Source organism: Rhineura floridana, chromosome 15 (genome assembly GCF_030035675.1).
Source record: "Rhineura floridana isolate rRhiFlo1 chromosome 15, rRhiFlo1.hap2, whole genome shotgun sequence".
Classification (NCBI taxonomy): Eukaryota; Metazoa; Chordata; class Lepidosauria; order Squamata; family Rhineuridae; genus Rhineura; species Rhineura floridana.
The window spans coordinates 4,939,171-4,954,956 of record NC_084494.1 but is presented as its reverse complement, the minus strand read 5'-3'; the positions used below and the strand labels follow the sequence as shown (position 1 = coordinate 4,954,956).

The 15,786-nt window shown below is 43.7% G+C and overlaps 1 protein-coding gene and 2 non-coding genes across 4 annotated transcripts in view; all 3 read left to right on the top strand.

Annotated features, from left to right (window-relative positions):
• PABPC4 (poly(A) binding protein cytoplasmic 4) overlaps positions 1-15,786 on the top strand; it is a 37,989-nt gene that overhangs the window by 8,024 nt on the left and 14,179 nt on the right. For both annotated transcript variants that reach the window (XM_061596311.1, XM_061596310.1), the window contains exons 3-9: positions 979-1,094; positions 1,531-1,670; positions 3,616-3,710; positions 5,309-5,446; positions 6,050-6,145; positions 7,406-7,678; positions 11,564-11,651. In XM_061596311.1, the coding sequence (XP_061452295.1) occupies positions 979-1,094; positions 1,531-1,670; positions 3,616-3,710; positions 5,309-5,446; positions 6,050-6,145; positions 7,406-7,678; positions 11,564-11,651 (946 nt within the window). The remainder of the gene's footprint in view (positions 1-978; positions 1,095-1,530; positions 1,671-3,615; positions 3,711-5,308; positions 5,447-6,049; positions 6,146-7,405; positions 7,679-11,563; positions 11,652-15,786) is intronic.
• Positions 5,752-5,884, top strand: LOC133371045 (small nucleolar RNA SNORA55). Its single transcript, XR_009759250.1, has one exon. It is a non-coding gene; the product is annotated as a small nucleolar RNA SNORA55 (small nucleolar RNA).
• Positions 6,454-6,589, top strand: LOC133371046 (small nucleolar RNA SNORA55). Its single transcript, XR_009759251.1, has one exon. It is a non-coding gene; the product is annotated as a small nucleolar RNA SNORA55 (small nucleolar RNA).

The following is a 15,786-nucleotide window of genomic DNA, read 5'->3' as shown; positions in this document are numbered from 1 at the left end:
GAGAGAGCACGCGCGCGCAGGTGAGAGCGCCCAGCAGATACCATCTTGTCAGGAGGTCCGTTCTGCGCAACATAGGAAATTGGCCTTTAGTGTAGTGGCACCCACCCTTTGGAATTCCCTCCCCTTAAATAGATCTTACTTATTGTATTTTATCATATGTTACTGTAAGCGGCCTATAAATTAAAGTTTATTATTATTTATTATTAGACAGGCCCCATCTCTGTTATCTTTTCAACGCCTACTGAAGACTTTACTCTTTCAACAAGCCTTTTAAGTTGAGTCCTTATCCCAGTCTGTGTTGCAACTGCTTTTTAATATGTTTTTAAACCTTTTCTTTTTTCTTTTTTTAAATGTTTTTAAAGCTTTAAAAAAAATGTTTTTACAGATTTTTTTTTAATATATTTTAAAATCTGTTTTTATGATGTTTTAAAGTGTTTTTAGTGCTTTTGTCTGCCACCCTGGGCTGTTACTGGGAGGAAGGGTGGGATATCAATCAATCAATCATCCTATAAATAAATAAAAATGATTCCCAGACAAGAAGTTTGTTTTGGCAAGTGTCTTAACTGTGTCTATATTTGTCCTAATTCTTTCTTGGTTCCAGGAGGAATAGGTGGAATAAGTTTTCTCCAGTTACTTTTCTGTGAGATTCTATCTATATTTTCACATAATCAGTTGATGTAGGTGATGAGTTTTCATGCTGTTCAAGAGAAGAGAGGCTTATTGAAAGTTGCTTCTTTTTTTAAAAAAAAGTATTGGAATCGCCCACTTTAGACATTGAACAACAGCTGTTGTGATTTCATTCACGATATTGGTGCAAAAAAGTGGCGCTGAGTTGTTCTCTTTGCAGTCTCTTAACAAACATGTAAAACACTCAGGTTTTTTGTGTCAATGAGGCTCAGTTCAGGTGAAGCAAACTGAACAACGCAGCACGTTGAGGTGCTCGTACGTGTTACTCAGCTCTGCCAAAATGCCTTGCAGGTGGTGTGTGACGAGAACGGCTCTAAAGGCTATGCATTTGTGCACTTTGAGACACAAGATGCTGCGGACCGGGCCATTGAGAAGATGAATGGCATGCTGCTGAACGACCGCAAAGTGTGAGTGTCTCAGCCAGAAGCAGCCACCGCATGAGCCGTGATGCATCTCGGTATTAACCCACAAGGCTGCTGGTCCTCCTGGCCCAAGCTTTGGCCGGCTACCTCTCTACTCCAGGGCTGGTGAGTTTCCCTGGCCGAGCCACAGCCCGCTCCCCCTGATGCAGGGGCCTACCCTCACTGGGTGTCTCCCTGCTGCTGGGTTTAGTTGGCTCCCTTGTGCTATGTCCTGCTCAGCAGAGCTGGGTGGGTGTTCTAGTGCTGCCGCTTTTCCATATGAGGACAGTGGATTTTTTCTGCTTGGCCTTTTACCCCTTTTACATCTGCCCTTTTCACATCTACCTGCTGCTTGTTTTTGCTTTTATCCCCTGAAATAGTGCTTTGCTTGTATACTGTTGGCAGGAGAGGATTTTTCATTATAGCTTCTTCTCCCATCCAGATTTGTTGGCAGATTTAAATCCCGTAAAGAGCGTGAGGCAGAACTGGGAGCCAAAGCAAAGGAATTCACTAATGTCTACATTAAAAACTTTGGAGACGACATGGATGATGAGAAGCTGAAGGAGCTCTTCAGCAAATATGGTAAATATCCCAGCAGCAGGTCCTTAACATTCTGAAATAACCACTGAACCCATTGTGGCTGGTACTTCTTTGTTGGTTCCCTTTTAAACTTCTTTTCTGGATTCTGGGGAGCAGCGACCGTGAAGCGTGTTCACATAAGGACCAAACCAGAGTTTGGTCATGATGGGGGTCACGATGATCTGTTGTGCCTATGCCAACGGCTGGAAGAGCTGAAAAGATGCTGGCAAAGCATCCTTGAATGCCAGAGGTCCATTCGTCCTAAGATGGGTGTCTTGATAATAGACTGCACTCTGCCAGCAGCACATGATGTACCTCTTGATGAGAAATTCCTGATTACTCCTTATTAATTAAAAAAAGGGGGGGAGACAAGTTGTTGCAGCCCTGACAGGCAGCTTTAACACAAGATTTTTGGGGGGTTAATTGGAATGAGGGTTAAACAAACAAAATTGGGCTGATATTAGGCTGCAGGTTAATGGTATCTGGCTTTCGTCTGCTTTCATTTTGATTCACACTTCTGTATTCTACCTTTGGGTTTTGGCAGAACTTGTAGGGGAAGATTTCCTGTTTCTACAATTATAACCTCTTTCATAATGGAACTTTTGATTTCTGACACAGCCCTGCTAAAAATCCGAGGAAGTCTTTTATTTTATTTGAAGTCATGTGAGCTTGGATCAAATCTCATTATTTGATCCATTGAGATCATTGGGTGTCTTTTGATTGAAGAGGCTCACTGTTCAGGGTTAAGAATTACTTCTGTCTTATGAAACTGGAATGCAGAAGAGAGCAAGGGAAAAGTGACTTGTATGAAGGGAGTAATGAAATGTGGATATACTGGGCACCTCAGGGCTGAGCCTCATGGTTTCTTCCATAAATAGTGCCACATCTTGTGACAAACCCACTTATGAGTATTTGTTTCTCAGGTTGATCTTGGCTGTTCACGAAACAAGACATCATTTTTAATTAATGCATAGTTAGCAGTTAAGCTATTGTAGATTCAGATGAAATGTTGGTGCTTTAAGTTAAAGTACAAGGTATCTCTTGCTTTTCCTGCTGTGGGCTTGACATCACCCTGTGTGCCATTGTGTTGAACTCTGAAGTCTTACCTCTTCCATTCCATCTTGCTTCTAGAAGAGGCTTATAAGGCCTTATTTTTAAAGTTTCCTGATTTTTTTACATTCTGGCTATCATTAAAGAATGATGTCCAGCGTTCTTAGAGATTGTTTTGTTCCTGTATATTAAAGGTATTGATATTTTTCAGTTTATAATAGCTTATTTAATTTCTTAAGATCTTCTTAACTTTTCCTGTATTGTTTTAATATATTGCATTTATCCCTTCATAATATAGTGAAACATTTTCACTGCTGTTGCTTTTCAATTTAGCTGGACTGGAGGGAGAATGAAAAATGTGCTGTATTGATAGTTTTCTGAATATAATATGATTACAAATGAAAAATATAATGCTTGATTAACATTGCTTTAATGCAATACATTGTTCATTTTATATCATGCCTTTAGTTTTTAAATTAATATTTACAATTGTTCACCATTTAAAGCTGACTTTAATTTTCGTGTGGTTCTGGCTCTGGTTATTATCCATATGCTCACTGGAGCAAATTAATAGAAAACTGAGAACTTGTTTTTCAACACTTGGTGTGCTGTTTTGAGGGCAGAGGAGGTTAAGTTCTTATGCATAAGGTTGTTTAGTTACTACTTCCCAACAGTCAAATTTAACAAAGGAAAAATGAACGATTGCAAACCAGAATAAAAGGGAGTTTCTCCTAGGAGAGTGTATAAATATTGGGTCTCAAATAGTTTGGTAAATTTGAAGCATCGGTGTGGATTTTGCAGGGGAAATAACCCTTAAGCTTCTGATTTTCATTTTGAAAGGTTCTTCTTGAAATTTTGCAGTAGGCTATCTTTACTAACTCTGTTCTTCTGGTGATAGGTAAGACTCTCAGCGTTAAAGTCATGACAGACCCCACTGGGAAGTCGAAAGGCTTCGGCTTTGTCAGCTTTGAAAAGCATGAAGAAGCCAACAAGGTATACACATCCAGGCTGTGGCACATGCATTACCTGCTTATGGATTGGAAAATAGTCTTTCATCAAAGGTTCAAGGGTGAAATCCAAAAACAGGGCCTATTCTTTGCTTTGAGGTTTTTGCATTATTTGCAAGCTGTCCTTCTGCAACCACAGAACAGGGTGCTTCTGGGCTGTAAAGGGACTTGTTTATACTTAAAAGTCAGTTCTAGCTCCTGGATAATATTTAGGTGTGTACACAGGAAAAAAATCTGTTTGGAACCCACTTTAGATGGGAGCTGTTTCAGTTTGGATGGAAATAGCACTTTAGTATGGATCAAAGGAGGAGGAACCTCACTTTGGTCTGTTTTCTGGAGCAGGGCTTAGCCAAGGTTGCCCAGGAACGCATGTCATGCCCACAGTTACATGCAAGGGGGTCAGGGATGAACTGCAGAAGGCAGAGCTTGATGATATGGAAGTGGGCACACTGGTCAGATATCATTTCCTAGTTAGTGGTGGTTATCAAGTAGAACCGGAGCATTGCTGCTGCTGATGCCAGAGACAGGCTGTCACAAACAGCAGAGGACTGCTGAGGTTCCTTCTACATCCCTCTCAAAAGCACTCTGATTGGATAGCCCTGGTGACATCATTTCCTGTTTGGAAGCTAGAGCTATCAATCATAAAATTACATTCCCTCCCCTCCCATCCTGCCTGGCGTTTTCCTTGTGTGGAGAGCTTGGGAAGATGAAAAAATGTATCAAACTAGGCCTAGAAAACTAAAAACCACCCTCTGAAACTCCAAAGCAGGTCCAAAGCCGTTGAATCAATCTGCTTTAGTTTGGACCACTTTGGATTAGTCTCCTCCGGATATCTCAAACATGGGAAGCTTTGCCTTCAAGCTTCATCTGAAGTGGATGCATGCTCCTACCTTTTATCCCAGGAACAGCTACCTGTGTGAACAAGGAATTTCTGGGTATTTCAGTTGACCATGGTGGGTCATTCACAAGTCCTTGTGTTTCTGTAGAGAACTGTGAGCTTCACTGAATGAGGTTAGCACCCGTATGATAATACGATCCAAAGATATAATGTGAATAAGCAGCCCCTGATGTTTCCATGGATTGTTGATACTTTCAACCCTCTTGAATCTGTGAGGGTCCCTCCAGACATCCTTTTTGTTGTGCCTTCGTTATATTTGTGCTCAGTGCAATTGGAGCAGAAACGTGCAACCCTGCTTTCCACACTGTTTGTGCCTGCAAAAGCTTTGGGATGGTTCCACTGTTTCATTTCCAATAAGTGAATATCTCGTAACTTCCTGCTGAAATCCTGTTAACTTTTCTGGTTTATTTTGCTCCTGCTTTTATTTACTGCTGTCCAGAAGGGCTACAGCAAATGTGGTAGCACTGGGGAAGCATCACAGAACAAATTGAAACAGAATAAATCCACTACGAATGCACTATTATTGTGTCAAGAATATGTTGCAGCTGTCTGAAGGGCCTCTCTTGTAGCATTCCAGTTAGGGTATGGAAGGGGTTGTTAGGTCAGGATAAACAGTGGTGTAAATAGGAATATTGGTAACTGATGCAGTATCTCAGGGGCATTGACTGTCTTGAATTCCCTCACAGGCAGTGGAAGAGATGAATGGAAAAGATATAAATGGGAAAATGGTGTTTGTGGGCCGTGCGCAGAAGAAAGTGGAACGCCAGGCAGAGCTGAAAAGGAAGTTTGAGCAGCTAAAACAAGAGAGAATCAGCCGATACCAGGTAAAAAGAATTTGCTCCCAGTTCGAATAGGTGTTCTGATTTCTTCACACATTTGAGAGGTGTAATTGTTGTGCTGGGTTTTGTCTGATCTTCCTATGCATTCTTTGTTGGGTCATATAAGAAGGGACTCTTGAGAAGTACCATTTGACACTGCCACTTAGTGGAATTAACCACGTGAGAAGCTTTGGTGCAACATATCAACTTAACATCAGATTTGAGTATTGATAAATTCTGGTAGAAACCATACATGGGTTCTATGTAGCATAGGAGAAAGATCAGATCAGGGAAGTGGGCTGACCTGAGTTGCATCTGAATCTTTCCCGCTCCTTGCTGCGAGGTGCAGGCCCGGGGACATGGGATGCTAAAGCAATGCAGAGCAAATCCAGGCAAGTTTACATTCGCTTACAAGAGACTTGCCTCTACGACTCCGCAACATTGCCGCTTTTTTTGCCTGCAGAAGGTAATGAAATGTTCTTGGTCATTGATCATTGAATATTGGCTGATGAGATAATCTGGTTTTGCTTGTAGATGATTGCTTGTAACTATAAATTGCTACCTTCTGCATTGCTACTGTGTCGTGCTCATACCTTCTCTCTGTTTTAGGGAGTTAATTTATATATTAAGAACTTGGATGATACTATTGATGATGAGAAACTGAGGAAGGAATTCTCTCCTTTTGGATCTATCACAAGTGCCAAGGTAATGAGCGGATGGAATTTAGCAGATGTAGAACAGGGATCCATAACTGAAAGTCCCTCAGAAGTAGGAACTGTTGAGGAATCCACCCAAGGGTACAGTCCTAAATATATTCAGTTGAGATTTCGCTGAACTGAGTGGAACTTTCTTCAGGGTAACCTGCTTAGGATAAGTCTGTAAAACATATTGTGTGCATGCTATATGTTGAAACCTGTAGGGACACGAGGACGGGAAATGACACATGGCTTTGCCTCTCGCGTGACCTCTGACAAGACTCATCATATGTGCTGCTGTTGCTGCTGTGAGAGGTTGCACCTGAATCTTTCCCATGTCTTGCAAAATACATGTAGGCCTGGGGACATGTGGTGCTAAAGCAAAGCAGAGGAAATCCAGACAAGTCATTTTTCTCCCTCATTGCGGGCTTGTTTCTACACCTTTGCAACATTGGGCTTCTGCAGACACCTCTGCAGGGTCGCCTCCTAGGTTCAGTTCAGCATTGCTGTCATTTCTGCCATTCAGATGTTGAAGCCTGTACTAGGCTTATGGTTGTTTCTAGCTGCACTGTTAAGATACCATCTTATCAGGAGGCCCGTTCAGCACAATATAGGAAGCAGACCTTTAGTGTGGTGGCACCTACCCTGTGGAATTCCTTCCCCTTAAATATTGGACAAGCGCCATCTCTGTTATCTTTTCGGTGCCTACTGAAGACCTTCCTCTTTCAACAAGCCTTTTAAAGTAGAGACTGTGCTGGGATTGCTTTTTATTTTTTAAATGTTTTTAAAGCTTTTTTTTTAAAAAAAATTAAATAGGTTTTGTTCTAATATGCTTTTAATGACTGTTGTGTTTTAATATATTTTGAAGTCTGTTTCGATGATGTTTTAAAGTGTTTTTAGTGCGTTTGTTTGCCACCCTGGGGCTCCCACTGGGAGAAAGGGTGGGAGACACATCAAATAAATAAATAAATAATAAACAGCAAGAGACTGAACAAGGCTAAAGTTAACCATCAGCGTGTGGACTAAGGGCAGGGAGAGGGGTGGCTTGGATTATTGAACAACCTTCTGTAACGAAACTGAGAACTAAGCTAGAGACAGCCCCATGCAGAGCGCTGGGCATAATCTCTCGTAACAGTGGAGCTCCTCTGGGATCCCCATCTTGGGGTGTTTTTCCCACTGTGGTGTTTCACCAGCTCAGGCAGTTTGACGCAACATCAACGCAGAAAGCATAATACTTCCTCTGAGTTTTTAAAAAACGACCTTTCTTTAGGTAATGCTAGAAGACGGGCGAAGCAAAGGCTTCGGCTTTGTCTGCTTTTCCTCTCCAGAAGAAGCCACCAAAGCTGTAACGGAAATGAATGGGCGCATTGTGGGCTCCAAGCCATTGTATGTGGCTTTGGCACAGCGAAAGGAGGAGCGGAAAGCCCACTTAACCAACCAATATATGCAGCGCATTGCTGGAATGAGAGCCCTGCCTGCAAATGCGATCATCAATCAGTTCCAGCCAGCTGCAGGAGGGTATTTCATGCCTGCTGTCCCCCAGGTAAGTCCCAGCAAAAGTTGTCCGTCCTTTCAAGGGTTATACTCACTGTACATCCAAAATGCTAGCTTTGAGCTGCCAATGGCAGATTGCATTTCTTGAAATAATTAAACTGGCACCCTGTTCACAATTGCATCAGCGTTTAAAATGTGTAGGTCGTTAGCCAGCAGAAGAATGGAACATGCAGGAAAAGGTTAGCAGAGAGGGTCTAAATGGAAGGCGGGAGTTTCCTCCAGTCTTTGATAGGAGAGCAGGGTTAATCCTTTGCTGCTGCTCCTTATTAATTTTTTCTTGGGTTGGGACAGGAGCAGTTTGGGGGGGGTGTTGTTTGATTTTTATCCTTTAGCCTGTGTGCTTGTCTCCCCTGATCACGTCAGCCGAACCATGGAGAGGAGAGAGTAGAGCAAAGCTCACCATGTCCCTCAGCGAGGGTGAAGGGAATCTGCAAATGAGAAGTGCCCTGGATATACTGATGACCCTGATGGGTGCCATTTTGGATCCTCCCAGGAGAGAGCAGGAAGGCCTGAGAAGGGGAAATGAACAGATCCTCCTCTAGCCTCCTTGAGTAACATTGGGACAAACCCCTTCCCCATAGAGGTGTCTCAAGGGTTGACAGAGAAACGGTTACGAAGCAGCTAGCAAAAAGATTTCCCCACCATTCTGAATAAGGGTCCTAAATCTTAAGGTGTAGGGATTATTAATCCTTTTCATCCTCCTGCTCCTCCTCACCTACCTCCTTTGATAACTCAAGTGAGCATGTGGCATGAGGAAGTGACACAGTACCCACCCTAGGCGCAGCTGCTCCAGTGGGGATAAATGCAGGTGCCCTTCAAGGAGCATGACCCCTGTCTTTTCAAAACTGATTCTAAAGTGCTGACAGCATTGGAGAAGAATCTGGTATTCCAGGTTACTCTCCACCCCACAGATGGGAGAAGGTGAGAATGAAATGGCTACACATATATCAGTCTTGGTCTGAATTAGGACAGAGAGGAAGGACGCCTTCAAGGAACAATGCTGCTCTCATCCCCATCTCAGGAGCAGCTTTACACACATCTGATAATACTATACAAAGCCATTAAGGCTCTATAGCTGGAGCCGACCAAGGAGGTTGCAATTCAGCCTGAGGTGGTAAAATCTATGGGTCCTCAGTTGTGTTGCCTTAGGCAGGGTCACCAAACTGGTGGGACCTTTCCGTCCACTTTTCAAAACCAGCCAACACCTAACACTTGAGAGCAGGCCTAAATAAGCTGGCCAAGGCGGCTGAGTTGCCATGGTTGATGACTCCTTGGAGTGCATTCAGTACTCAGCCAAGTTTGTTGCCTTAGACCTGTAGCATGTGTCATAACTTAAGGCTTACGCACTGGGAAATTAGCCATTGGTCTAAGTCTAACTTGTGCACCACTTGCTTTCAACGGGGCAAGCTTTTTGGGAAGTCCTTAGAACCAATCTTGGTGGAAACAGGAAAAGAAGGCATTCCTGTCTGTGCCCAAGGACAAGTCTAAAAATAGACCCAATCGTCCTTTTGGCCCAGAACTTACGCAACCACCTATTGCACCACCAGGCCTTTTCAAAGTTTATGGAATGCTTCCAGGCTTCCAAATACCCTGAAGACAAAATCGAGGGAGCAATCTCCAGCTCAGATAGTCCTCAGCATGACACCTGGCCCTCTCCAATGGGGGGTGGGGGGGGAGAGTCTGTAGTGTAGTAGTGGGGACCTTTGGCCACCCAGATATTGCTGAACTACAACTCTGACCGACCCAAGCAAGCATGGCCAGGGATGATGGAAGTTACAGTTCAGCAACATCTGGACAGTCAAAGGGTCCCCACACCCACTGATGGGCTTCCAGGAGGTTTGGGACCAGACCACCAAGGACAACTGGGTCCTGGGAAAAAAAATGGAATGGCCTGCCTTCAAGTTGATCCCAACTTATGGCGACCCTATGAATAGGAATTTCATGGTAAGTGGTATTCAGGGGGGGTTTACCATTGCCTCCCACTGGGGCTAGTCCTCCCCACAGCTGCACAAGCCAGCCCCCTTCCTTGTCCACAACTGCCAGCTGGGGGGCAACTGGGCTCCTTGGGACTATGCAGCTTGCCCACGGCTGCACAGGTGGCAGGGCACGTAACCCCTGAGCCACTCACTGTGGGGGTGATCTTTAGCTGGTCCTTTCCACCCAGGAGACACAAGCGGGGATTTGAACTCACAGACTCTGGGCTCCCAGCCAGGCTCTCCTCCCCACTGTGCTATACCCCTGAGTTTGCTTTTGTACCTAGCAGCAAGATTCTGGCCTCCCAAGTTTCCAGGAAAAACTTGGCAATATTTATTTTCTTTAATATACTGCTTAATTATCACTGTCTTTAAGTGTGGCATAGTTCGGATAGATAATGTGGAAGATCCCACATGGGGAGCCTGTGGATGACAGAAAACAAGATGAGAGAGGCCCCTTGATGGAGGGTCTTGACCCTTGGGTGGCTGGCCATTGAGATCCCCTGGGGCTTACATCACATTGCCCAGGGCCACCACTTGATGTATCAAGGTGTTGGGCAGAAACCTTTAATCCAAGCTTGCCTGCAGGAATTCAAAAATATCAGGCACCTTTGGCCTCAGAAGAGAGAATCTGGTGATGTTTGCACCACCTCTGGAAGGCCTTCCAAGTCATCTTGTAGTTCTGATTAGCAGAGGAAATCCTGGAGGCGAGAATGGACAGAAAATCTCTGCCCCATCAGTATGTGGTATTCAATGTCCACCTGTAGAGCTAGAGTCAGTCTGGGTCAGGATGGGTGAACAGTCCCCCGAGAGGAATGCATCAGGGAGGTCTGGAGCAGAGATCCACAAGATCCTGGAATCATGATCTCCTGGGCCAGTGAGGAGCTACCAGCAGAACATGGAGACACCCTGGGCAGAAGGAGAAGTAGGGTGGAGGCATATAGAAGGCCCTGTGGCCATGGAGGCATCTGTGCTTTGGTCGCTTTCACCTCTGGGTCCCAGAATCCAGGCATGAGGGTCACTGTCCTGTTGCAGGAGGTCACTAACAGGTTGATCCGTGGAAGCCCCCATATCTCTACAGTGTTCTGGAGGGCCTCCTGATGGGGAAGCCACTCCCACTGATCTATCTCAGGGGTGGGGAACGTCTAGCCTGCAGGCTAAGTGGCAGGCGACCTGCCATGAGGATGACAGATAAGGTGGGCACATGTGTATTTTGTGAGGTTGGTCCTCCAGCAAATGCTGCCGCCAGGGATTCTCCTCCCACCCACGCCTCTGCATGCTGCACTTCTTCACTGGCGAAGAACAGCAAGCTGGACTTCTTATTAGGCGCTTATGGTCAAGGGAGAGTGGAGCATAGGGCCCTGCCTGCAAGTCGATCCCGGCACCTTTGGGGCCTCGTGCATTCTGCGTGTAGCTTTAAGATGGGCTGTGTGGGCATTCCTCCTGTTCTGTCCCTCTCAGTTTCTTCTGGTCCTTATTTTGTGGTTTTAACAGTTTGGTGTTGTGAGGATCTCCACTTGGAGACGACCTGCAAGGCTATCGCCAAGTCTGGGAACTGCTGGGAGGGTTCCCTCCCCTCCCTGATGGCCACAGGAAACATCTTTTGTCTAGACTTGACACTGCCTTTTAGAAGAGGAGTTAACCCTTTCCTGTATGTTCTTCTCTCCTGCTGACCAGAAAAACACTTCTTGGGAGGAAGTCCTGCTTTCCCTTTCTGTATCTCCTTTGCAAACCTGAAGTTGCTAACGCCATAGATTGCATCGGAATAGGAGGCAACGTCACAGTTTCTCCACTTTTTCCTGTGAATTGGGGCGGGAGCAAATGAGTCAGGGTTTTGACACCTGTTGCAGAACCGTTTTGCAATGTGACTGATTTGAGCATGACCCTGTCCTACTTTTCAGGCTCAGAACAGACCCACTTACTATGCACCTAATCAGATCACTCAGATGAGACCCAACCCACGCTGGCAGCAAGGAGGGAGACCTCAAGGTGAGCATGAAGGAGCCACTTAAACCTTAAAGCAGAAACAGCTGGCCTTTCTTGGTTTTGCCGGCCACGTGCACCCTTGGCCAAGTCTCGGGGGGGGGGGGCTGCATGGCAGTGGTAGGCATGGCAATCCAACATTCTTGCACACACAGAACAGGACCCACAGCTATCCAAATCAAATCAAAGTTTATTACGGTCAAAGACCCATAGGAGGCGTATAAAATACAAATATAAAATGGTACAATAGCTAAAATGAAATTAGACTAAAGGAGAATGAGGTAGAAATAAAATAGAATAAAAATAGAGTCTACAAGAAAAATTTAATCGGAATGTTTTAACCTCTTAAGTTGTGCTGCGTAGACAAATTTGGCCACGGATCTCATTAGGGACTTATTTGAACCTTCAGGAAAGCAGCGGAGCAGGCTTTCAGGAGATTTAGTTGGATACTTATTTATAATTGAGATAATGTATTTATCGCGTTCTTGTGAGTATAGTGGGCAAACAAAAAAGACGTGTGAGAGGGTTTCCAGATCTCCCATTTTGCACGGGCAAAAACGCTGATCGTAGGCTATTCCCTTGTATCTCCCTTCTAATATTGCTGAGGATAAATCAGTTAAATCTAGCCTTTGCAAATGAGTGGCGGTATTTAGGAATTGTTAGAAACTCCAGATATTGAGCATGGTTCAGAGGGTCAAAGCACAGCTTGTGATGCAAGGGTGAACAGGTTTTGGAAGCTGCTGCAGTTGAGCTTTGGAGGTCTATATCTTTAAGTCTATTTCGGATGGCGTGTCTAAACACTGTAGGGTCTATGGAGGCTAGATGTTCTAAGGAGAAGCCAAGCCTAGGTAGTTTATCATGAAAGGTTTTCATCCACGTGGAAAGATAAGAATCTTCCCAGAGGGATGCTAAATATCCAGATGGGGAATTATAAGAGAGTTTGATCCAGTAATTGAACGCAAGAGACCATGCTTGACATTCAATTGATGGTAAACTGACTTCCAGTCTGAGAGCGGCATTCGGGACACATCTTGGCATCCCGAAGATTTGACGCAGAAAGGTTGATAGTACTGATTCTATAGAAGGGTTATAGGCAGAGATCCAGAGAGGGGCACCATACAATAGTTGGGGAATGATCTTAGTTTTGAAAACCTGAATGGCTGCAGGGATATACTGCCCCCCTTTGGTGTAGAAGTAGCGTTGGATGTTTTTTGCTGTGGAACGAGCAGTCATTACCGCTGCGCGAATATGTGCAGCCCATGAGAGAGTGTAATGGAAAATAATACCAAGGTATTTATAGCAAGTAACTTGGGCGATTGATTGTCTATTGATTATCCATTCAGAGTCTACAGGATGCTTAGAGAAGACTATAATTTTAGTTTCAGTAAAATTTATGGTTAGATGGTTATCTAAGCAGTATGCCATAAAAACCCGCAGCAGACGTTTGAGGCCCACTTTAGAGAATGACAGGAGAGCTGCGTCATCCGCATAGAGCAGGATGGGGCATCTGTTCTCATTGACTTTGGGCGCATGGAAGTTAGGGGATAAACATCTTGTTCTCAGATCATTCAGAAAGAGGTTAAAGAGTAGTGGAGCCAGGACGCAGCCCTGTCTGACCCCTTTCGTTGTGGGAATTGTGTTGTTCAATCCGCCATCTCTACCGCAACGAACACGAAGTGAGGTGTTCAGATGCAGGCTGTAAATTAGAAAAAGCAATCTTTTCTCAATGGTTGTGTTTGCCAATTTGGCCCATAATTTGTCCCTGGAGATAGAATCAAAGGCCGATTTTAGGTCCACGAAAGCAACAAATAGGCCATTCCCCGCTTGAGTCTTATATTTTTTGCCAAATGATGTAAGAGTATGCAGTGATCTATGGCAGAGCTACCTCTTCTAAATCCTAGCTGTTCCCATCCCTGGATATTTTCCTCTTCTATCCAGGTGGATAATTTTCCTTTCAGGTAACTAACGTAGAGTTTTCCTATTACCGAGAGCAGGCTAATTGGTCGGTAATTGGAGGGATCATCTCTTGGGCCTTTTTTGTATACAGGAATGACTATGGCCTCACGCCAGGCCTCAGGGATCTGACCGGTATTGTTTATAAAAGTAAACAAATTAGCCAGTATGGGAACCCACTATTCTTGATGGTTTTTCAAAAGCTCTGGTGGTAGATTATCGCAACCTGGTGCCCTTGTGGCCTTTAGGCGAGTGATTAGGTCTGATATTTCTTCCTGAGAAACAGGGGGCCACACCGGTAGATTTACAAAGTCAAAGGCAAAAGGGTATTTTAAAGCGGAGTGGCAAGTACCCTCTTGTATACCTAGATAGTATTGTTCCCATATGTAGGAAGGGATATTACAAGTAATGTAATTGGTGGGTCTCAGGGCTCCAGATACAAGGAACCAGAATTTTTTTGGATTTTTGGACTTGGCTGCAAGTATTAATGACTTCCAGTCCTCTTGCTGTGCTTGTCTCTTTTTAGTGGCTATTATGGACTTATATTTCCTTTTGATGGTATAGTATTCCAAAGGGAGATTGCTTACATTATGTTGTCGGTATTGTAAGTATGTTTGTTTTAGTTCTCTTAGCAATTAGGCAATCTTTGTCAAACCATTTTGGGCGGCCATCTCTTAGGTTTTCCTTATTATGGAAATTGGAAACTAAGTAGGAATTTAAAATCTCTATCAGGGAATCATAAGTACTTAGGGTCGATGGGATGTTAGAGGGATTTCCTAGTTGTTCTTTAATGGCCAAGCAATAGGGGGAGGAGATAAAGGCTGCTATCTTAGAAGCTGTTTGAGGGGACCAGTTAGATCTCCTGCAAATGTTGTTCGTTGGGTTAACTGCAGGTTTGTGCTTCATTTCTAACCGAATTTTCTCTTTTGTTTGTATTGAAAAGGTTAGTGGCAGGTGGTCGCTATCTAGTCTCGTGCCCACAGAGAAGTTATCTATTACGTACAGTAACTGATGGGAAATTATTATGTAATCAATTACACTACTTCCTCTGTTGGAGATGTGGGTGAATTCGGCACAAGTATCCAAGGGTTTTAATCCATTAAGGATAGTAAGATTCCTACTTCCAGTTAGTCGGGTTAAGCAGATTCCTGGGTAGTTAACCCTATGATCTTTGGAGGCCCTATCAGAGTGGTAAACATAGTTTCCATTGTCCTCACCCCCCCACAGTTTTGATGCCATAAGAATATCGTTATTGGGACCAATCCTGGCATTGAAGTTCCCCATGATAATTAGTAAAGCTTTGGGAAACCGGGCCTCCAACTCTGTTATGTAGGTATCAAGGTCATCCCATGTTTGATCGGTATCCACCCGTGACGAGGGTGGGGGGATATATACGTTAATTAAGAGTAGAGATAAAGAGTGAAGCATCATCAAAACAGACATAGCAATATTGTTACATGGATGGATGTTTTTAATTTTTTTTTTTTTACAATAATTTTTATTCAAATTTTCATAAAACATACAAAACAAAATCATAAAACATTCAAAGACAAAAAACAAAACAAAACAAAAATGATTAAACAAAAAAATAAAATGTTGACTTCCCATTTGTCGCAGATCAAATCAGTTATAGGTCTACAATATATAACAATCCTGTCTCTTAAATTATATTATAAGATCACTTTCCTCCAGTAGTTATCTTAATTAATCATCAAATCTCATAAACATTACTTTATTCTTTCCACAAAAAGTCAAAGAGAGGTTTCAATTCTTTAAGAAATATATCTATCAATTTTTCTCCAAATAAACATGTCGATTAATCCATCTTGTTAATAATAATAATAATCTTATTGTCATAACCATAGTCCAAATAAACATATCGATTAATCCATCTCATCAAAATCTGTTAGGTCCAATAATTTCAATAGCCATTATTCCATTATCCATATTATTATCCATTATCCATATCCATAGATTTTATCATCAAGAGGGGAGACCTGAGGGGGCCCCAATTGCCGTAGTGACGGGTAGAGGGAGGTATGGTGATATGAGAGGGTCGTGCCAGGTAAGGAGAACGCAGCCCAGACATGTAGTGGCTGTGCCGCGTTCTGGTCCTTCTCATACCCGCAGGGTTGTTGGTTGTCCTATCAGCCAACTCTCAGATCTCCAGTTGCTGCTACTACGGCAA